This window comes from Chiloscyllium punctatum, chromosome 17 (assembly GCF_047496795.1).
Source record: "Chiloscyllium punctatum isolate Juve2018m chromosome 17, sChiPun1.3, whole genome shotgun sequence".
In the NCBI taxonomy this organism is placed as follows: Eukaryota; Metazoa; Chordata; class Chondrichthyes; order Orectolobiformes; family Hemiscylliidae; genus Chiloscyllium; species Chiloscyllium punctatum.
The window spans coordinates 63,263,861-63,282,019 of NC_092755.1; the positions used below are offsets into that span (position 1 = coordinate 63,263,861).

Below are 18,159 nucleotides of genomic sequence, written 5' to 3' on the forward strand. Positions count from 1 at the left end.
TAGAACTAGGGGGCATAGCCTCAAAAGAACGAGGAGCAGATTTAGGACTGAACCGAAAAGGAATTTCTTCTCCTGAAGGGTTGTGAATCTGTGAAATTCCCTGCCCAGTGAAGCAGTTGATGCTCCCTTGTTGAATGTTTAAGGAAAAGGCAGATAGATTTTCCGAACAGTAAAGGAATTAAGGTTCATGATGAATGGGCGGCTAAGTGGACCTGAGTCCACAAGAAAAAATCAGCCATGATCTTATTGAATGGCAGAGCAGGCTTGAGGGGCCAGATGGCTTACTCCTGCTCATATGTCTTACATTCTTATGCTAATATCCCGTAGGGTAGGAAAATCATCCAACTTCATCTGGTGTGGCCCAACTGTCACTAGAACCACAGCAATGTGGTTGGTGCTTAAACACTCTCTGAAATGGTTAGCGAGCCACCCAGTTTAATGCTTCAAAATCTAATAACAGAAATGGAACCCTAAATCACTGGAAACTAAACCTGAAAAAGCTACAAAGTCCTCCTTACTAACATCACGGGGCTACTGTGAAAATTGGGAGGAATGTCCCACAGGATAGTCAAGCAACAGGCGGACACATTCAGATGAAATTACACCTTAAATGCAATGTTCCACATATCATGATGGCCATTCCAGAGGTGGTGGAACAATTGTGTACAGTCAGGAGGGAATTAGCCGGGAAATTTCAACTTTGACCCTGGACTCCACAAAATCTCATGACATCATATCAAGCATGGGTGAAGAAAACAACTGTTGATTACCACTATTAACACCAGTCAGTCAGATGGTGAGTCAGTTGTTCTCCATGATGACCATCACTTGGAGGACAGAGGATGGCAAGGGCACCAATGTATTCTGGGTGGGGATTTAAATGTCCATCATCATTCGGGGAGTGACAGCACAACTACTGGCCAAGATGGCGGAGTCCTAAAGGACATAGTTGTTCAACTAGGCTTGTTGCAGGGGGTGAGGGAGAGGCCAGCATATCAGTGCAAAAACCAAGGCTGAAACACTCACAGGGATCTTCAGCCTATCAAGCAATATTTACTCAACAATAATCTACTCACTGGCACTCAGTTTAGATTCCACCAGACTCACTTAGTTCCTGACCTCATTACAGCCTTCGTTCAAACAGAAGAACTGAACTCAAAGGGAAGTGAGAATCTCTGCTTTTGACATCAAGATAGTGTTTGACTGTATAGCATCAAGGAGACCGAGCAAAACTGTTGTGGAGCCAATGGCAGAAAGGATGACTATTGTGGGTTGGAGGTCAATCATCTCAGTCCCAGGATAATGCAGCAGGAGCTCTTCAGGGTTATTTCTGAAGTCTCGCCATCTTCAGTTGTTTCATCAATGACCTTCGCTCATTATAATGTGCATTCAATGAATATCTTCAGTACTGACTGCGTCGCAAACACTGAAATAGTCAATGTCCAAATGCAGTAAGATGCGAACAACCTTTAGGTTTGGGCTGATAAATGTCAAGTAACATACAGACCAAACAAGTGCCAGGTAATCACCAACAAGACAGAATCCACCAATCACCCCATGAGATTCAATAGTAGTATCACTGAACTCCCCACGATCAACTTGCTGGAGATTCCCTTTGAACAGAAATTGAATTGTCAAGTGATATACATAATGTGCCTATAAGAGCACTTCATAGGCTGAGAATTGCAGTAAGTAACTTCAAAATCTGTCCACAATCAAGCATGATGGAATATTATCCACTTGACTGGATGAGTGCAGCCCAGTAAGACTCTAGAAGCTTGGCTCCATATAGGACAAAGAGGCCTGCTTGATTAGCATCAATATAACACCTTCAGCGTTCACATCCTCCATGACAAATGTGCAGTGGCAGCAATATGTACCATCTATCAGATACAATGCAACAACTCACCAAGGCTCCTTAGTGTCTTCCAAATCTCCAACCTCTATATCTAATATGAGAAGGGCGGCACCAGTATTTGAAAGTTTCCCTCAAAGTCATGCACTATTTTAACTTGGAACCAAAGTGCTATTCTTTCACTGTCACTGGGTTAAGTCCTGGAACTTGTTTGCTACCAGCACAGCAGGTGTACCATAGTGAATGCAGCTCATCAAATAGGCAGTTCACCTCAATTTTCACAAGCGTAATTAAAAACGGATGATAAATTTTGTCCTTACAAGTGATGACCGTACCCCATGAATGATTTTTAAAAACTTGAATTACATTTCTGGAAACACAATTAAGTAACCTGGTTGGCTGTTCTATGCCCATCCCTGTAACATTTGTGTTGGTCTTCAAACTGACTAATGGCAAAACTTGATTTATTCTTTACTTTCAACAAGTATCTCGGTGGTACAGACAGGAGATAAACTGCTCTTATCCCCAGTTGTAGGAACTGTTGATAAATCTAGTCAAAACCTCCTGTCATCCGTAACGGATTCACAACAGTGCATTACTATTCCTAAACACATCATTGTATAAGAGGGAAAATTGCCAAGTTAATTTATTTTTGCAGGCATTCTGTTCTGATGAAACATTAAATAAGTCACAAAACAAACTGTGACATAAAACTCTAAACAGAATTCCAATGGGATTATAATTCTTCCGTATTGATTGGGGGATGGAAGGTAAGACAGTGATTATGAAAAACAGAAGTTACTGATTTACAAATAAAGTCCAACTGTAAACAGGGACATAGTATGAAGTGGGAGATAGACTAGCCTGAGGCTTTAACACACCTTAAAAGTACAAAGTTTGAATTAAAATTAGTGTCCTAAATGTATAAATGTAATACATATAAAACTAAAACTGAAATAACAAATATACAATGTGGGTTTTTGCACTACACTGTAAAAGTACAAAAGACTAAGGAGTTATTGAAATAGATAAGAAGCCAGGAGACAACTAAACTTAATTAGATAACATAAAAGCATTTCTAATGCTACAAGTTCAGAATTGTCTCCTTAAACATAATAACCTTAAAGAGTAATATTCATAAATTGTCAAACTGCGAACTTTAGTTCAGTTCGATCTAGTATGAAAATTTCACAAGCTAGTACATTTTATTGAAATCCTAGTGACATCTTTGGAATAATTATTCCTAAACAAACTACTTAGGAATAATTGCTGCTGAACATAAAAAAAAATGTTTAGTACTTACTGGTAATTAACTTGTTCCAGTTTTTATACAGTAAAACTCCAAAGATTGTTGCAGCACTTAGGAGTACAAAAATAGTGATTCCCCCAACTAATCCAGAAATGACTTTAGCTGTTTGTGTAGAGGAAGATCAAAGTTAATATTGTCAATTGCTACAAAATGATGTTTTAACAAGTGAATTTTGAAAACTATTCTATTTCATTAATCATGTCGCATATAAAAAGAGCCAAAAAAAGTTTATTTAGTCTAATAGTTACAGTAATTAACTCACTGTTAAATGAGACCCATATTTCGACCTCTTTAATCCCCAGAGGATTCTCACTCTTGCAAATGTATCTTCCTTCATCCTCCTCTTTTGAGGGCATCAATATTGTTAAGCTTGAAACAACACCTTCTTCTGAGATTATGTATTTACTGTTTGGGAGAATTTCCACCTCATCATTTCTCCACCAAGTCAATTTGGGGGGTGGATTTCCTTCCTTACTGTGACAGGTCAGTGTTGTATTCTTCCCTACATATCCAGTTACAAGAGGTTGTGACTCTGGAAGTGGAGCCTCTAGAACAAACAAGAGTAATGGTTCATGCAACATCCTATAGATATTGTAGTCTTGCTTACTAAAATACTAAGCTAATTTTACACTGCAATTGAATAAATATCAGAACTAGTGAGAAAAAAAAACATTTCTTGAGAAACATGGAAGGGGAAAAAATGTGTAATTAACTGAAAATATCCATGAGATGAATACATTAAACACTTGTCATTCAAAAATCTCAAGTAACATTTACTGAAACTCGCCTAATGTAAATTTTATGATTTTTAAAAAACATTTGCTTATCACAAATGCAAGCATACTGTGCAAATGCCCTTTTCCTGCTATACTTGATGGTCATTGCATCTGGTCACAGTTAGATCAATTTTAAGAAATTCACAAATTAGAAACTAAACTTAAGTAATGTAAGTTCAAAATTTTAATATTCCTTCCTTTGAGATGATCCTCCAAAACAGGTCAGGAACCATCAGTCTCTACACTTCTGTTACCATTATTTGCTATTGGCAAACTTAAAAGCTTTTTTTTGCATTTATATACAATTACAATTTCTTACGATTATAAATGCAGAAAATACTGATCAGTGCGGACAAAGAATGCAATGTGGATGCGATTCTTGCTGAATAAGCTGAAAATTAAATGCAGCTTGGTTTCAGTAGGCTGTCATTTTTGTTGCTTGGGGCATCCTGTAAAATACTTAACAGCAGAAAATCAAACACACAAGTTAGGAGAGGCAGCCATTTGGACCCCTAGCCTGCTCTCCCATTCAGTAATATCATGGGTGATCCGACAGTGGTCTCAATTTCATGTTCCTGTCTACCCCTGATACAACATTAACTCCCTTGTTGATCAAAAATCTATCAACCTTTACCTTACCGACCCCACCTCCATCTCTGGGGGAGACAAAAAGAATTTTGCAGTCTCAGCACACTTTGACAGAAAATAATTATTTCATGCTCACAATCCTCAAAGTATTCCTCATGTTCAACGTGTGTTGAACAGTGGTTTCAGTTAGCTAATGACCAACTGTGTTCCAAATTGCAATCAATGTTTATGGTAATGGAAGGTCCTTCAGTGTAATTTGTCCAAAATGGGTGAATGTGTAGAATAAACACAGCAGTGTAAGTGATGTGAACTGCAAGATCGCCCATATTACTAACTACTAAATGAATCTTTAAAATACAAGTTATTAATTTTAACTTCAGGAACATAGATCAGGCCTTCCCAAAGTGGGTGTTCACACTCAACAGTCTGAGTTCCAAGGCAACGATGATTGCTTTAAGTTTCTCACTGAGCTATCACAGCAGTGCTTCAACTGGCACCTGTTCGTACAAGTTCTCCCCCATAAACCAGAGACACAGATTAACATTCTATTGTTTTTTTTGAGAAGGTCAACAAGGATTCAAACCTTGGCATCAAATTTTGAAATAATGTCAGAGAATGTCAGTGGGGGGTACGTTGGCTCAGGGGTTACCACTGCTGCTTCACAGCACCAGGACCCAGGTTCGATTTCAGCCTCAGAGTACTGTCTGTGTGGAGTTTGCATATTCTCTGTGTCTGAGTGTGTGTGGGTTTCCACCAGGTGCTTCAGTCTCCTCCCATAGTCCAAAGAAGTGCATGGGAAATGCAGGGTTAGGTAAGGGAGTCTGTATGGGATGCTCTTCGGAGGGTCGGTATGGACATGATGGGCGAAGTGACTGCTTCCACAATGTAAGAATTCTATGATTCTATGAGTAAACTTCAACTCTGCTCAATACAATAGAAACCTGATTTTTAAAAAAAGTTTTAAAAAGATTTTCTTTGGATTACACCTACAATCAAATACAAAGGAGTTAATTTCATCCAAATGTAGAAAACATATTTTATAACCAGGGTTTGCCTTTTAAGTTGCTTGCCAGCATGTGTGTAAACCACTCAGTTTCCACTTTAATGAGGCCATCTGCTTTAAAGCATGAAGCTTGTTTGATATCCATATATGGTAAAAGACAGTACCTCAGCAGCTCAGCAAATGAGTATTTATTGTTGCCTTAAATTATTTTTACAGTTCAATTTACTGTAAATATCATGTGGTCAGCAAAAGATGGTCACTGTGTATGTTGGAAAAATAGCATATTGAACAAATTTTACTTACTCAATGTCAATGAGCATGACCTTTCCATCCTTTGTTCGTATGCAATGTGATAACCCACACACTTAAACAATTGACCATCGCGTAGATTTGAACCTTTTATTTCTAGTACTGTGGTATCATTTGACCCAGATAGCCCATCAGGTCCGAGTTCCTGATTTTCATTTGACCAAACAAGTGTCGGATAGGGATATCCTTCAGTCCAAGAACAAAACAGCTGAACATTATCTTCTGAAATTGATGCATGACAGACTGGAAGTCCCTTTGGTGGATCTGAAAAATGAACATTAAAAGCCAAAGTATACTAACAACAGATTTTGCTTTATAATACTTAGATTACCATATACATAGTTTGTTGAATGGGAAAGGGCTCATGCTTGCCGCAACAGTACTGCATCTTCCCCTAGAAGCTTTTAGTCCCATGGTCTGAACAATGAGTTCAAAAGCTTCAGAAATTAATTGCTCTCTGGATTTTTTTTTCCCAATAGATGAATTTTGTATTTGGATGATTTCTCTTCCATTTTGGAATCCTTTATTTTTAATTTCCTTCAATTACATGAACTGATTTGTGCACAGAACTATAAAAATTATAAGGCTCTTAAGCCCTTTAGCTACTTTATGAAAGAGCATGGCATGATTGAATTCTACATTCATGTCTGCGGTTTATCCTTCGTTTTCAGTTCTTCAAAAAAACTGAATTAAGTTGGTTGGTGATTTGATTGCTAGTGACATAGTCAATTATCAAAACTAGATCAACCATGATCTAGTTAAATGGTGGAGAAAGACTGAGGGGCATACTCCTGCTCCTAATTCCTAAAATTATAATATATTCTTATCAATTATTACATAACAGCAACATGGATAAGTCAGTGCGCACGATATCAAAATGGCTACTATGAGACTTCTTTTAAAAAAGGAAACTTTCTATTTCTCAGGTCTCCCAATATTTGAAACAATAGGATCACTTACAATTACTTGATTTCAAACTGCATCCTTAAGGCAATAAAACCTCTCCTCCAGAGGACAATTTTGAAATAAAATTTGACACAGAACCACATCAAAGCTTTGTTGGAGACATTGCTTTTAAGCAGTACCTTAAAGCTTGATGAGACAGAGAGATGTTTTTAGAGAGAATTCCACCTTTGATCATTATCTCTTGATTAATCTGTCCTCTAACTTTATTTTGTGTACATCTCTTTTTTTTAGCAAAATAACATATCGGGGCCGAGTTGTCTGTGAGACCTTTCAGGTCGCTGCAGCCAATGAACAGCCTCGAGGCAGCATTACACTCAATATCGTTATTCAATGAAAATTCATGAACTTCAGTTTTGAAAATTTCACTTGACATAAAGAATTTTGAGGGCACGTTTTCCAGATCAGCACTTGTATATGTGATAAAGGTGCTTTATTATTTTGTGCCTAAGTGATCATGAGAAAATATAGAGTCAACAAAGACATGAGTGGCAAATTTTTTTACGCTGGGTGATTTGCGTGTGGAATGAACTTTGAGGAAGTGGTGGATGTGGGTATAGTTGCAACGTTTAAAAGGCAATAAGTACATGAATAGGAAAGGTTTGGAGGGATATGGACCAAGAGCAGGCAGGTCAGACTAGTTTAGTTTGAGATTATGTTCAGCATGGACTGGTTGGACCAAAGGCTCTGTTTCCGTGCTGTAAAATTATGCCAACAATGGAAATTAGAATTAATATAGTGAAACCGTCAAATCACTATCATTATAAATATCTCGATTAAATCGCCCTTAAACTTTCTTAACTCAAAGGAATACAATCTAAGTTTTAGCAAAAATTGACAATAATGTATCCTCACTTAATTTCACAGGATACATCCACTTATTTTATGGCATTAAATACATCACACTTTTTAAAATGTTTTGAATAGGCTTCCTTTTTCCTACTTTTTGTTCACTTTATTCCCTTATTCAGTCACCTGCTGAATGCCTTGACAACCCCATAGTTTACTTCAGGGGATCCAAGTTTTTGTGGGAGCAAAAAGAAAGTGGGATGTTAGGGACCACCTGAACATAATATTTCACTAATTCCATACTCCCACATACCATTTGTTCAGAGTCATTGTTGGCATCACTCGGTAACTTAAGCCAAAGATTCAAGAGATGTCTTTTGTCCAGGAACTGATCAAATCTTAACACGTATCAGTGATACTACATAAAAATAGAATTCTAAACAAAGTCAAAATGTTATACATTGTTTATTTTCATGTTTGGATCTTTTATTATATTAATGAAGTACTTGCTGATATGGAAAGGAACAGCTTGAGATAGCAAAAGTGATAAATTTAAAACAATTACACTTGCATTAACTAGTGCTAATCTATGACATCTGGAAGTGTTGCTTTTTGGTCATAAGTAAAATATTTGAGAGAGATACTAAAAAGCAATTGTAAATATAACTTACAGTAGACAAGGACTTCTTTGGTATCACTGAGGTTTTTTGAGCAGGTATAATTCCCCTGGTTGTCATAACCTATATCAAAAAGTGTAAATTCCGTATGCGCTCCCTCAACATTTGTAAAAACTTCCTGATTTGAATCTGGATGAACAAAGATCCAGGATATGTTCTGCTTCTGTTGAAACGTGGTCGAGCAACTGAATGTAACATTTTTGTGTTTGATCACGTAGATTGTTTTATTTGGCAATTCTTCTCCAGGACTAATGGTAATAGTAAATTTCATTTCATGATCTGTAAGTGCAAAGAACACATTTGAGATTGAAGTGAAAGCAACAGACATTTAATACTATTTCCAGTGTTAGGTGTGAATATCAATAACTACACACTTTAGTTTTTTAATTGATAGAAACTTATCAAGTGTCACTCCATCCCAAAGTGGGAAAGGCATATTTGGTATTGTGGACATTCTACAAACGCACTTATTTGCACTGTAAAACTGGAAGTCTATTTATTGTACTGCAAAATGACTAGAGGTTATACACAAGATTGATGGAGTATAAGAACCAATATTGGTTAAAGCATTTAGACATTTACAGTATGAATTTTAAACAAAAACATATTTAGACTATTTTAAAAATGTCCAAACGTTTACAACATCAAAGGTCTAACATAAAGTAATGTCATCGCATCCTTAACAGTTAAGGGTACCCTCGTAGCCCTACACATGGGTGAAAAAAACCACCATTTCGACTGGGACAACACATCTATCCTGGGACAGGCTAAGCAAAGACATGCCAGAGAATTCCTAGAGGAATTCCTGGCACTCCAACGACAACGCCATAAACAAACACATAGATCTAGATGCCATCTATCAACCCCTCAGAAAACGAACAGGAAATGACATCACCACAAACTCCAGGAACCCCAGCCAGGAGAAAGATATAAATAGAAAGCAGGAGACAACAGCTTCGCTACACTTGGAGGTCGCCACTGATGATGTTACCTAGCCAGGTAATGAAACGTCTGGATATCAAACCTACAGCTCAGCAAGCAAACCGACACCCTAAACCTCAACCTGAGCTACAAACCTTAACAAACCTTGCATTAACAGTTAAATGTTTTACGATATCCAGATAATAATAGAATGAGTTTGCAACTTGTTAATTTTTTGGACCCTTAGAATGATGTTTCTCCATATTTTAAGTCCCAAATTTACAACAATAACTTTATGATTTTTAGCATAAAACACCCCAACGAGGTTAACAGAAACTTTAGAAAACAAGAATGACACAGAACTACACAAGGAGATATTTGGTTGGATGACCATAAGCCTGAACAAAGAGGCTTATTTTAAGCATTATCTTAAAGGAGAAAAGTGAAGTAGAAATGGAGTGGATATGCAAAAAATATTTCCATAAGTAGGAGAGACCAGGACCCGAGGGCACAGCCTCAGAGTGAAGGGATGATTTTTCAGAACTGAGGTGAGGAGGAATTTCTTCAGCTAGAGGGTGGTGAATCTGTGGAACTAATTAACACAGAAGGCTGTGGAGGTCAAGTCATTGAGTGTGTTTAAGTCAGAGATATGTTCTTGATTAGTAAGTGATCAAGTGTTATGGGGAGAAGGAATGAGAATGAGGTTGAGAAAAATATCAGCCATGATCGAATTGCAGAGCAGACTCAATGGGCTGAATGACCTAATTCTGCTCCTATATCTTATGGTCTAGAAAGGTGAAGAGGTATGGAGAGAGTATTTTAGTGCTTGAGATCTAGGGAAATGTTTCCACTAATGGCAGAATGATTACAATTCGAAATGTACAAGAGACCAGATGGATAATGCCATAGTTATGTCAAGATTGTGGAATTGAAGGAGCTTACAGCAATAAGAAGGGATAAGGCCCCTGAGAAATTTGAACAAGGATACAAATGTTAAAATAATGACATTGCTCATATCAGAGTCAACATAGGTCAACGGGGAAAGGTTAGAGGGGAACAGAACTCGGTATAAGTTAAGACACAGGCAGCAATGTTTTGGATGACCTCAAGTTCACGCAAGGCCGAATATGGGAGACTAGCCAAAGTGTATTAGTTGAGCTCAGAAGTAATGAAGGACAAGATGAGTGTTTCAGTAGCAGACGAGCTGAGACGGATGAAATTGAACAATCTTCTGGATATGGAAATAGGTGGTCAGTGGTAGCACAATTAAAGGAAGTCAGAAGCTCATCTGAGTGAAATGTGACAGAAAGGTTGCAAACAGAACAACTTAATCTCAGACTGTTGCCTGAGAGAGAAAGTCAGTAGCTAGGGAATAGATTAGGAGTAGGGACTTTAATTCCGTCTAGCTCTTGCCACCATGTCTGGACCTTTGAGGACCATGCACAGCAGCAGTCTCCAGAACCAGCAGTTTATGAGTTCGCACTCTGATCAACACATGCAGACCCTCAGAGTAGCCATACAGCTTAGAGAGAACATTGGCTGGGACAGAAAACAGCAATTCCAATTTTTCCATTATTTAATTGGCTTAAAAAAGTCTGAAAAAGTCACTTGGATCCAATGAGCTCTTTTACAGAGTGTAAAAGAAAATAATAATAGAGAGTGTGGATGGAATAGTGGTTATGTTTCATACCTCTATAGATAGTGTAAATGTTCCTCTAGGCTAGAAAGTAGCAAATGTAACCTTACTGTTTAAGATGGGAGGAAGAGTGGAGAACTACAGATGTGTTACTTGGCATCCATAATAGGAAAGATATTAGACTTTGTTATAAAGGATATGATAAATGAACATTTAGGAAAGAATGGCAAAATTGGGCAGAATCAACATGGATCTGTGAAAGAGAAATCATGTTTGACAAACTTAATGTTTGAGGATGTTAACCATAGAACATACAGAGGAGAGCAATGGATGTAGTGTATTGGAATTTTCTGATGGCTCTAGCTTAGACCCACATAGGAGGTTAGTAAATAAAATTAAAAGCGCATGGAATTAAGACTTTGAATACTTGTATGAATTGAGAATCGGTTAACAGGCAGAAACAGGGAGTCTCAGAATGACAGGCTGTTACTATTCGGACAGTACCAGTTCACAACTGTGCATAACCTGCATAAATGATTTGGATGTGGGAACCAATTGTAATATTCCTAAATTTACCGATGATGTAAATCTGGGAATGCAAACTGAGAGGAAGGTTCTAGAAAGCTTCAGAGAATGTTGAAGGCAAAATGAATTACTAGAACATGGCAGAAGGAATAGAACATAACTAAGTGTGAAATTATGCACTTTAGTTTAAACAAACAATAAAGACAGAAAATTTCCTAAAGGGTGAGGGGTTCGGAAGAATGGGTATTCAAAGAGGATGAGGGTGATCTTGTCCAGGAGTCACTAAAAGCCTGTATGCAAGTGCAACAAGCAATTAAAAAGGCAAGCAGTAATGTTGGTGTTCACTTCAAGGTGATTTGAGAGGAAAAGTAAAACTTGCCGTAGTCGTACATAGTCTTGGTGAGACCTCACCTGGAGTGTCGTGTACAGTTTTGGTCTCTTTATCCAAGGAAGGATAAACTTGTAACAAAAGATGTTTCCTAGAATTATCATTTGAAGGATTATTTTATGAGGAGAGATTAAGGTAACTTGATTTATATCTCCTACAATTTCAAAGAATGTGGTGTGATCCTATTGAAATTTTCAGACTTCTTAGAGTGGATACAGGATATTTCTCCAGGCAGCTGACTCTAGAACCAGGGTACATAATCTTAGGATAAAGGTCAGAACACTTAAGACTGAGATGAGGAGAAATTTCTTCACAAAAAGTGGCAATCCTCTGGAATTCTCTACCTCTTAGGTTTGTGGAAGCTCAGTCATTGAGTGATTCAAGACGGAAGCCTACAGGTTTCTGGAGACTAATGACACTAAAGGTAAAGCTGCTGTAGTCCCAGAGGACTCAGGCAAAGGACCTTCATGTTATCCTCAGCTGCTGGGGGAATTGAACCTGTGCTATTGGAGTCATTTTGCATCACAAACCAACTGGCCTGTCAACTAAACTAACTGACCCTCTTAATGACTTTAAAGGATATGGACAGATATGCTCAGCCATGAGCTGGAACAGTCAAGCAGGCACAATGGGCTGATTGCCTCCCCTGTTCCCAGCCCCCATGATTGGCAGGTCCCTCAGTATTCATGAAGAGACCAGTAGTAAGTAAACTAGTTCCTTCTTCAGAACTAAGAAGGTAAGATGTGAGGGAATATATTAATTGATTTGGGAACAAGGGAAAAATTATTTTAAAATGTCAAATATACTGGAGAATATTCTGATAATGTTACCATAGAGTCATAGAACATGGAAACAGACCCTTTGGTCCAACCAGTCCATGCTAAACATAATCCCAAAATAAACTAGTCTCACCTGCCTGCTCCTGGCCCATATCCCTCCAAATCTTTCCTATTCATGTACTTATCCAAATGTCTTTTAAATGTTGTAATTGTACCCACATCCACCACTTCCTCGGGAAGTTCATTCTACATACGAACCAACTTGTTGGGGCTGTCAGAGGACAGCAGCGGTTTGTTCCTCACACACCCTGTTTAAAAAAATGCCCCTCATGTCTTTTTTAAATCTCTCTCCTCTCACATTAAAAATTTGCCCCCTAGTCTTGAAATCCCCCATCCTAGGGAAAAGACAATTACCATTAATTCTATCTGTACCTCTCATTGCTTTATAGAGTTTTATTAGGTCGTGTCTCAATCTCTTACGCTCCAGTGAAAAAAGTCCCAGCCTTTTTTTATAACTCAAATCTTCCATATCCAGTGATATCCTGGTAAATCTCTTCTGAACCCTAACTTGATAACATCCTTCCTATAACTGAGTGACCAGAACGTGACACAGTATTTTAGTAGAGGCCTTAGCAATGTCCTGTACAACCTCAACATGACTTCCCAACTCCTATACTCAAAAAAAGCAATGAAGACAAGTATGCCAAATGCCTTTTTAAACACACTCCATGTGACACAAACTTCAAAGAATTATGTACCTGCTCTCCGTGGACCTTCTGTTCTACAACACTACGGAAGGCCATACCATTAATTGTACAAGCCCTTGCTTGTTATAGCAAAATGCAATACTTGGCACTTATCCAGATTGAACTCCATCTGCCATTTTTCAGTCCATTGAACCATTTGATCATGATCCCTCTGTAATCTTAGAAATCCTTCATCACTGTCGACTATACCACCAACTTTGGTATAATCTGCAAACGTACTAACCATGCCTTCTACATTCTCATCCAAATCATTTATCTAAATGACAAACAAAAGAGGACCCAGAACTGATCCCTGTGGAGCACTGCTGGTCACAGGCCTCCAGTCCAAAAACAACTCTCCACCATTATTCTCTTCATCTCAAATACAATGATAATAAAGGTTAAAGTAATGAGTCATAGAATCCCCAGTGTGCAAGCAAGCAATTCAGCCCATCGATTCAGCCACACCGACCCTCCAAGGAGCATACAGACCAACCCCCTACCTTATCCCTGTAACGCTGCATTTCTCATGGCTAACCCACCTAACCTACACATCCCTGGACACTATGGGCAATTTAGCATGGCCAATCCAACCAACCTGCACATCTTTGGACTATGGGAAGAAACTGGAGCACAAGCAGGAAATGCATGCCGATACAGGGAGAAAGTGCAAACTCCACACACAGTTGTCCAAAGCTGGAATTGAACCCCAGTCCCTGGCACTGTGAGGCCTAATTAAATAACACTAAGTCGCCCTAAATGAACATGGATAAAATGTAAACTGCTAAGATAATGAAGGTCTATTTGATGAGATGGTGAGAGCTTGAGAAGTATGATAAATAAAGTTAAAACAGAAACTGTTGACAATTTCAGAAAGTCCATGAGCTGTGAAGAGAAATACAATTAAAATTAAAACAGAGGACAGATTGTTCTATTCTCCACACTACCCTCTTAGCATCACCTTCCATAAATGTTGTTGCTAGAAAATGAAACAATTGCCTTCGCACAAGACATTATAAAAGCAACCTATAGTAACTTCTGCTGTGAAGAAAATGAAGAATGAAGCCAATAGTTCAATGCAGTGATGCTAATTTTTAGACCGGAGGCAACAGTACAAATGAGACACGGCTGTAGATGTTTCTGTTAGGAAAACTGAAGGACTCATACACAAAGTAAAATAGTAATGTAATTGTTATTTCCAATGTAGCGGTTTTATTTAATGTGGCACATTTTACTGATCAATTATGTTGTGATCCATTGACTGGATTAGCTGGATGAGGCTGGGATGCAACTTTATTACAGTTTAGCCACAGCCATTCCTAGGGTGAACAACTCAGCAGAGTCCAGAAATATAACTCAGGAAAAAAGAAACCTTGGGAATGGTTTAGAAAATACTGAAAATATTCTCTTCAGTATAGTAAAATATTAATGAGAAAATGTCAAAAATGGAAAAATGGAAAGTGCAGTGCCTTTCCATTTACTACTGGAACCACTACAACTTACAGGCACCTTTTATTTAACCAGTGCTTGTATCTGTGTATGGCAAAATAGGACAGGCAGTAGAATAAGTAGTGCCAGTTCAGAGGGTAGAATAAAAACAAAAAAATACATTTTGTCTGCACTAAAGGAATGTAACATATTACTAAGTGGATGATTAAAATAACAACCATACTTCAGGAATGGTGCTGAAATAACTGCAGATGAAATTGATATCAACAGAAAGTATTAGTTTGTAGAGTCATAGAGATGTACAGCATGGAAACAGGCCCTTCGGTCCACACCATCCCTGCCAATCAGATAGCCCAACCCAAGCTAGTCCCACCTGCCAGCACCTGGCCCATACCCCTCCAAACCTTCCTATTCATATACCCATCCAAATGCCTTTTAAATGTTGCAATTGTATCAGCCTTCACCACTTCCTCTGGCAGCTCATTCCATACCCGTACCACCCTCTGCGTGAAAAAATTGTCCCCTAGGTCTCTTTTATATCTTTCTCCTCTCACCCTAAACTTATGCCCTCTAGTTCTGGACTCCCCCACCCCAGGGAAAATACTTTGTCTATTTATCCTATCCATGCCCCTCATAACGAGTTTTGAGAAAATTTGTAGCTCAGGTTGAGGTTTTCGATGTAGGTTTGCTTGCTGAGCTGAAAGGTTCATTTCCAGACATCACCAAACCAAAGAAACCCAAACATATAAATAGAAAGCATGAATTTTCAGCATTGCTTTGCATGAGCCCCACTGAATATGTTACCTAGTAAGGTAATGAAACGTCTGGAAATGAACCTTTCAGCTCAGTGAGCAAACCTACATCGGAAATGCCCCTCATCATTTTGTAAATCTCTATAAGGTCACCCCTCAGTCTCCAACACTCCAGGGAAAACAGCCCCAGTCTTTTCAGCCTCTCCTTATAGCTCAAATCCTCCAACCCTGGCAACATCCTTGTAAATCTTTTCTGAACCGTTTCAAGTTTCACAACATCTTTCCCATAGGACGAAAACCAGAATTGCACACAATATTCCAACAGTGGCCTAACCAATGTCCTGTACAGCTGCAACATGACCTCCCAACTCCTGTACTCAATACTCAAACCAATAAAGGAAAGCATACCAAACACCGTCTTCACTGTCCTAACCACCTGCGACTCCACTTTCAAGGAGCTATGAACCTGCACTCCAAGGTCTCCTTGTTCAGCAACACTACCTAGGACCTTACCATTAAGGGGAACCTTGCCGAACGCCTTACTGAAGACAATATAGATCACATCTACCACTCTGCCCTCATCAATCCTCTTTGTTACTTCTTCAAAAAACTCAATCAAGTTTGTGAGACATGATTTCCCATGCACAAAGCCATGTTGACTATCCCTCATCAGTCCTTGTCTTTCCAAAAACATGTACATCCTATCCCTCAGAATTCCCTCCAACAACCTGCCCACCACCAAGGTCAGACTCACTGGTATCAGTTCCCTGGCTTGTCCTTACCACCCTTCTTAAACAGTGGCATCACGTTAGCCAACCTCCAGTCTTCCAGCACCTCACCTGTGACTCAACATTAAATATGCCCAACAATTGCAAAGTATTAATCAATAAAACTGATAGGCTGTGGAGTTCAGTGAGGGACCTGAAATGTTAACTCTAGATATGCTTGACCTGCTAAGTGCAGCAAGAATTTCCTGGTTTTTATTTCAGCTTTCCAGCATTTTGACCATGTAGAAGCTAGAGCAGGTAATAATACAGCTTTATTGTGTTCACACTTTCTGGTAGCTTTGGTTAATAGGAAGGCACGTAACAACTGGTAGTAGTAGAGAAAAGAGATACTAGGTTCATCCACAGTCTGAGGGCTTTTATCAGAAATCTTGGACGAATCAACCTGGAAAGAAAGCAATTTTAATTCGAGATATCTAACAATCTTACAGATTTTTGTTTTTTTTAAAAAAAGTTATTACCATGAACGTTTCTGTGGGAATATACACCAGAGACACAGACTTGAAATTAACAAGGCTATTTTTAGAATAGACGTCAGGAATTTCTTCTTCATTCGTTTGAGCACTTTACATATGGAATAAACTTCCACATGTAAGAGTGGGGGGGGGGGGGGGGGGGGGTGTCTGGATGGGTGGTCAAGGATCAAGCGATCAAGGAAATTTAAATCACTGTATCAAACACAGGAGGAAAAAGAAAGTGCAGAACATAGTTCGCAGGTAACATCCTCCTACATGGAAGATTGCCAGAGGCACATCATGAGGATTTATTATAATTAAAATGGCCTTAACTGCAGCATGCACGGTTGGTATATGTTAGAGAAAGGGGGAGGGGAAAAGACTTTTCACAACTTTAATTACGATTCAAAACGACACGCTTGATGATTGTTACATTTTATCATTGTAAGATCAGTTGCACTCAAAAATACCAAGTAATAACTATCTTACCTTTTAAATAAGTACTGGGGACATAAATACCCTATCAGTGAAACCCTTATCAAACCACAGTAAAACATGCGATCTCAGTATCGTTTCAACTAAACTAACATCCAAAGATTTAAGAATGGTTTGCTGGAGTAGTGCAAGCAAAACGTGCAAAACAGCCTGCATAAACATGTCGAACCCAAATTCGTTTCACAGCAGGAAATAACACAGCTCTTGGAAAATTCATCGGACGCTCGGCTGGTTAAATGAGCTATTCAAATAGATACATAAATATATTATAAACCTACCTGCCCAAACTAAAGAACACAAGGCGAGACTGAAAACGGTAGCGAGCTGTAAACAATTACTGCAACCCATTGTGCTGCCTGACTGAGCAACTTTCCAAGGACAATAACCTCCAGCACTTCCTGCTGGCTCGCTCGAGTGCGCACGCGCGGCGCACCTTCGCCCGCCTCACCTGTCGGTGCAGGTAGGCGGCAGACAGTCAGAGTCAGCTGGGAAGGCCCCACTCTCCAGGTACAGGTAACCCTCTCATCTCACTTTCAGAGATGTCCCTTGGTTTGTTGAATGCAGGTTAGTGTTTTCTCTTGGAGGGTATAAGTCCCATAAAAACCAATGCACATTATAAATGATAATGGGGAAAAATAAAAAGGTCCATGGCTGTGATCCAAATCTAACCACTTCTTCATTTCTTACCTGATACGTTGTAACAATGACTGCACTTTATTAGGTAATTTACTGACTGTGAAACACTTAAAGACATCCTAAGGCCATGAAGGTGCTATAGAAATGAAAGTTATTTATTTTGCTATTCTAACAATTGTTCCAGACCCAACTACAATTTGAAATGGCCCTCAGAATTACTTTTCTTCCCCCAAAGAATTCTAATCCATTTACCTCCTAATATTTAAATAAGTCCTAAATTGTACTAGCATATCAGCAGGGAGCTGAGGAGTGAAAGATTTAAG

At 38.7% G+C, this 18,159-nt stretch overlaps 1 protein-coding gene across 1 annotated transcript in view; it reads right to left on the reverse strand.

Annotated features, from left to right (window-relative positions):
• vsig10 (V-set and immunoglobulin domain containing 10) overlaps positions 1–17,609 on the reverse strand; it is a 45,129-nt gene extending 27,520 nt beyond the window's left edge. Inside the window, exons 1-5 of the mRNA XM_072587313.1 lie at positions 17,479–17,609; positions 8,264–8,548; positions 5,835–6,104; positions 3,427–3,711; positions 3,159–3,266 (exon numbers count right to left, since the gene is read on the reverse strand). Of these exons, the coding sequence (XP_072443414.1) occupies positions 3,159–3,266; positions 3,427–3,711; positions 5,835–6,104; positions 8,264–8,548; positions 17,479–17,548 (1,018 nt within the window). The 5' untranslated portion in view covers positions 17,549–17,609. The remainder of the gene's footprint in view (positions 1–3,158; positions 3,267–3,426; positions 3,712–5,834; positions 6,105–8,263; positions 8,549–17,478) is intronic.
• Between the last annotated feature and the right edge of the window lie 550 nt (positions 17,610–18,159).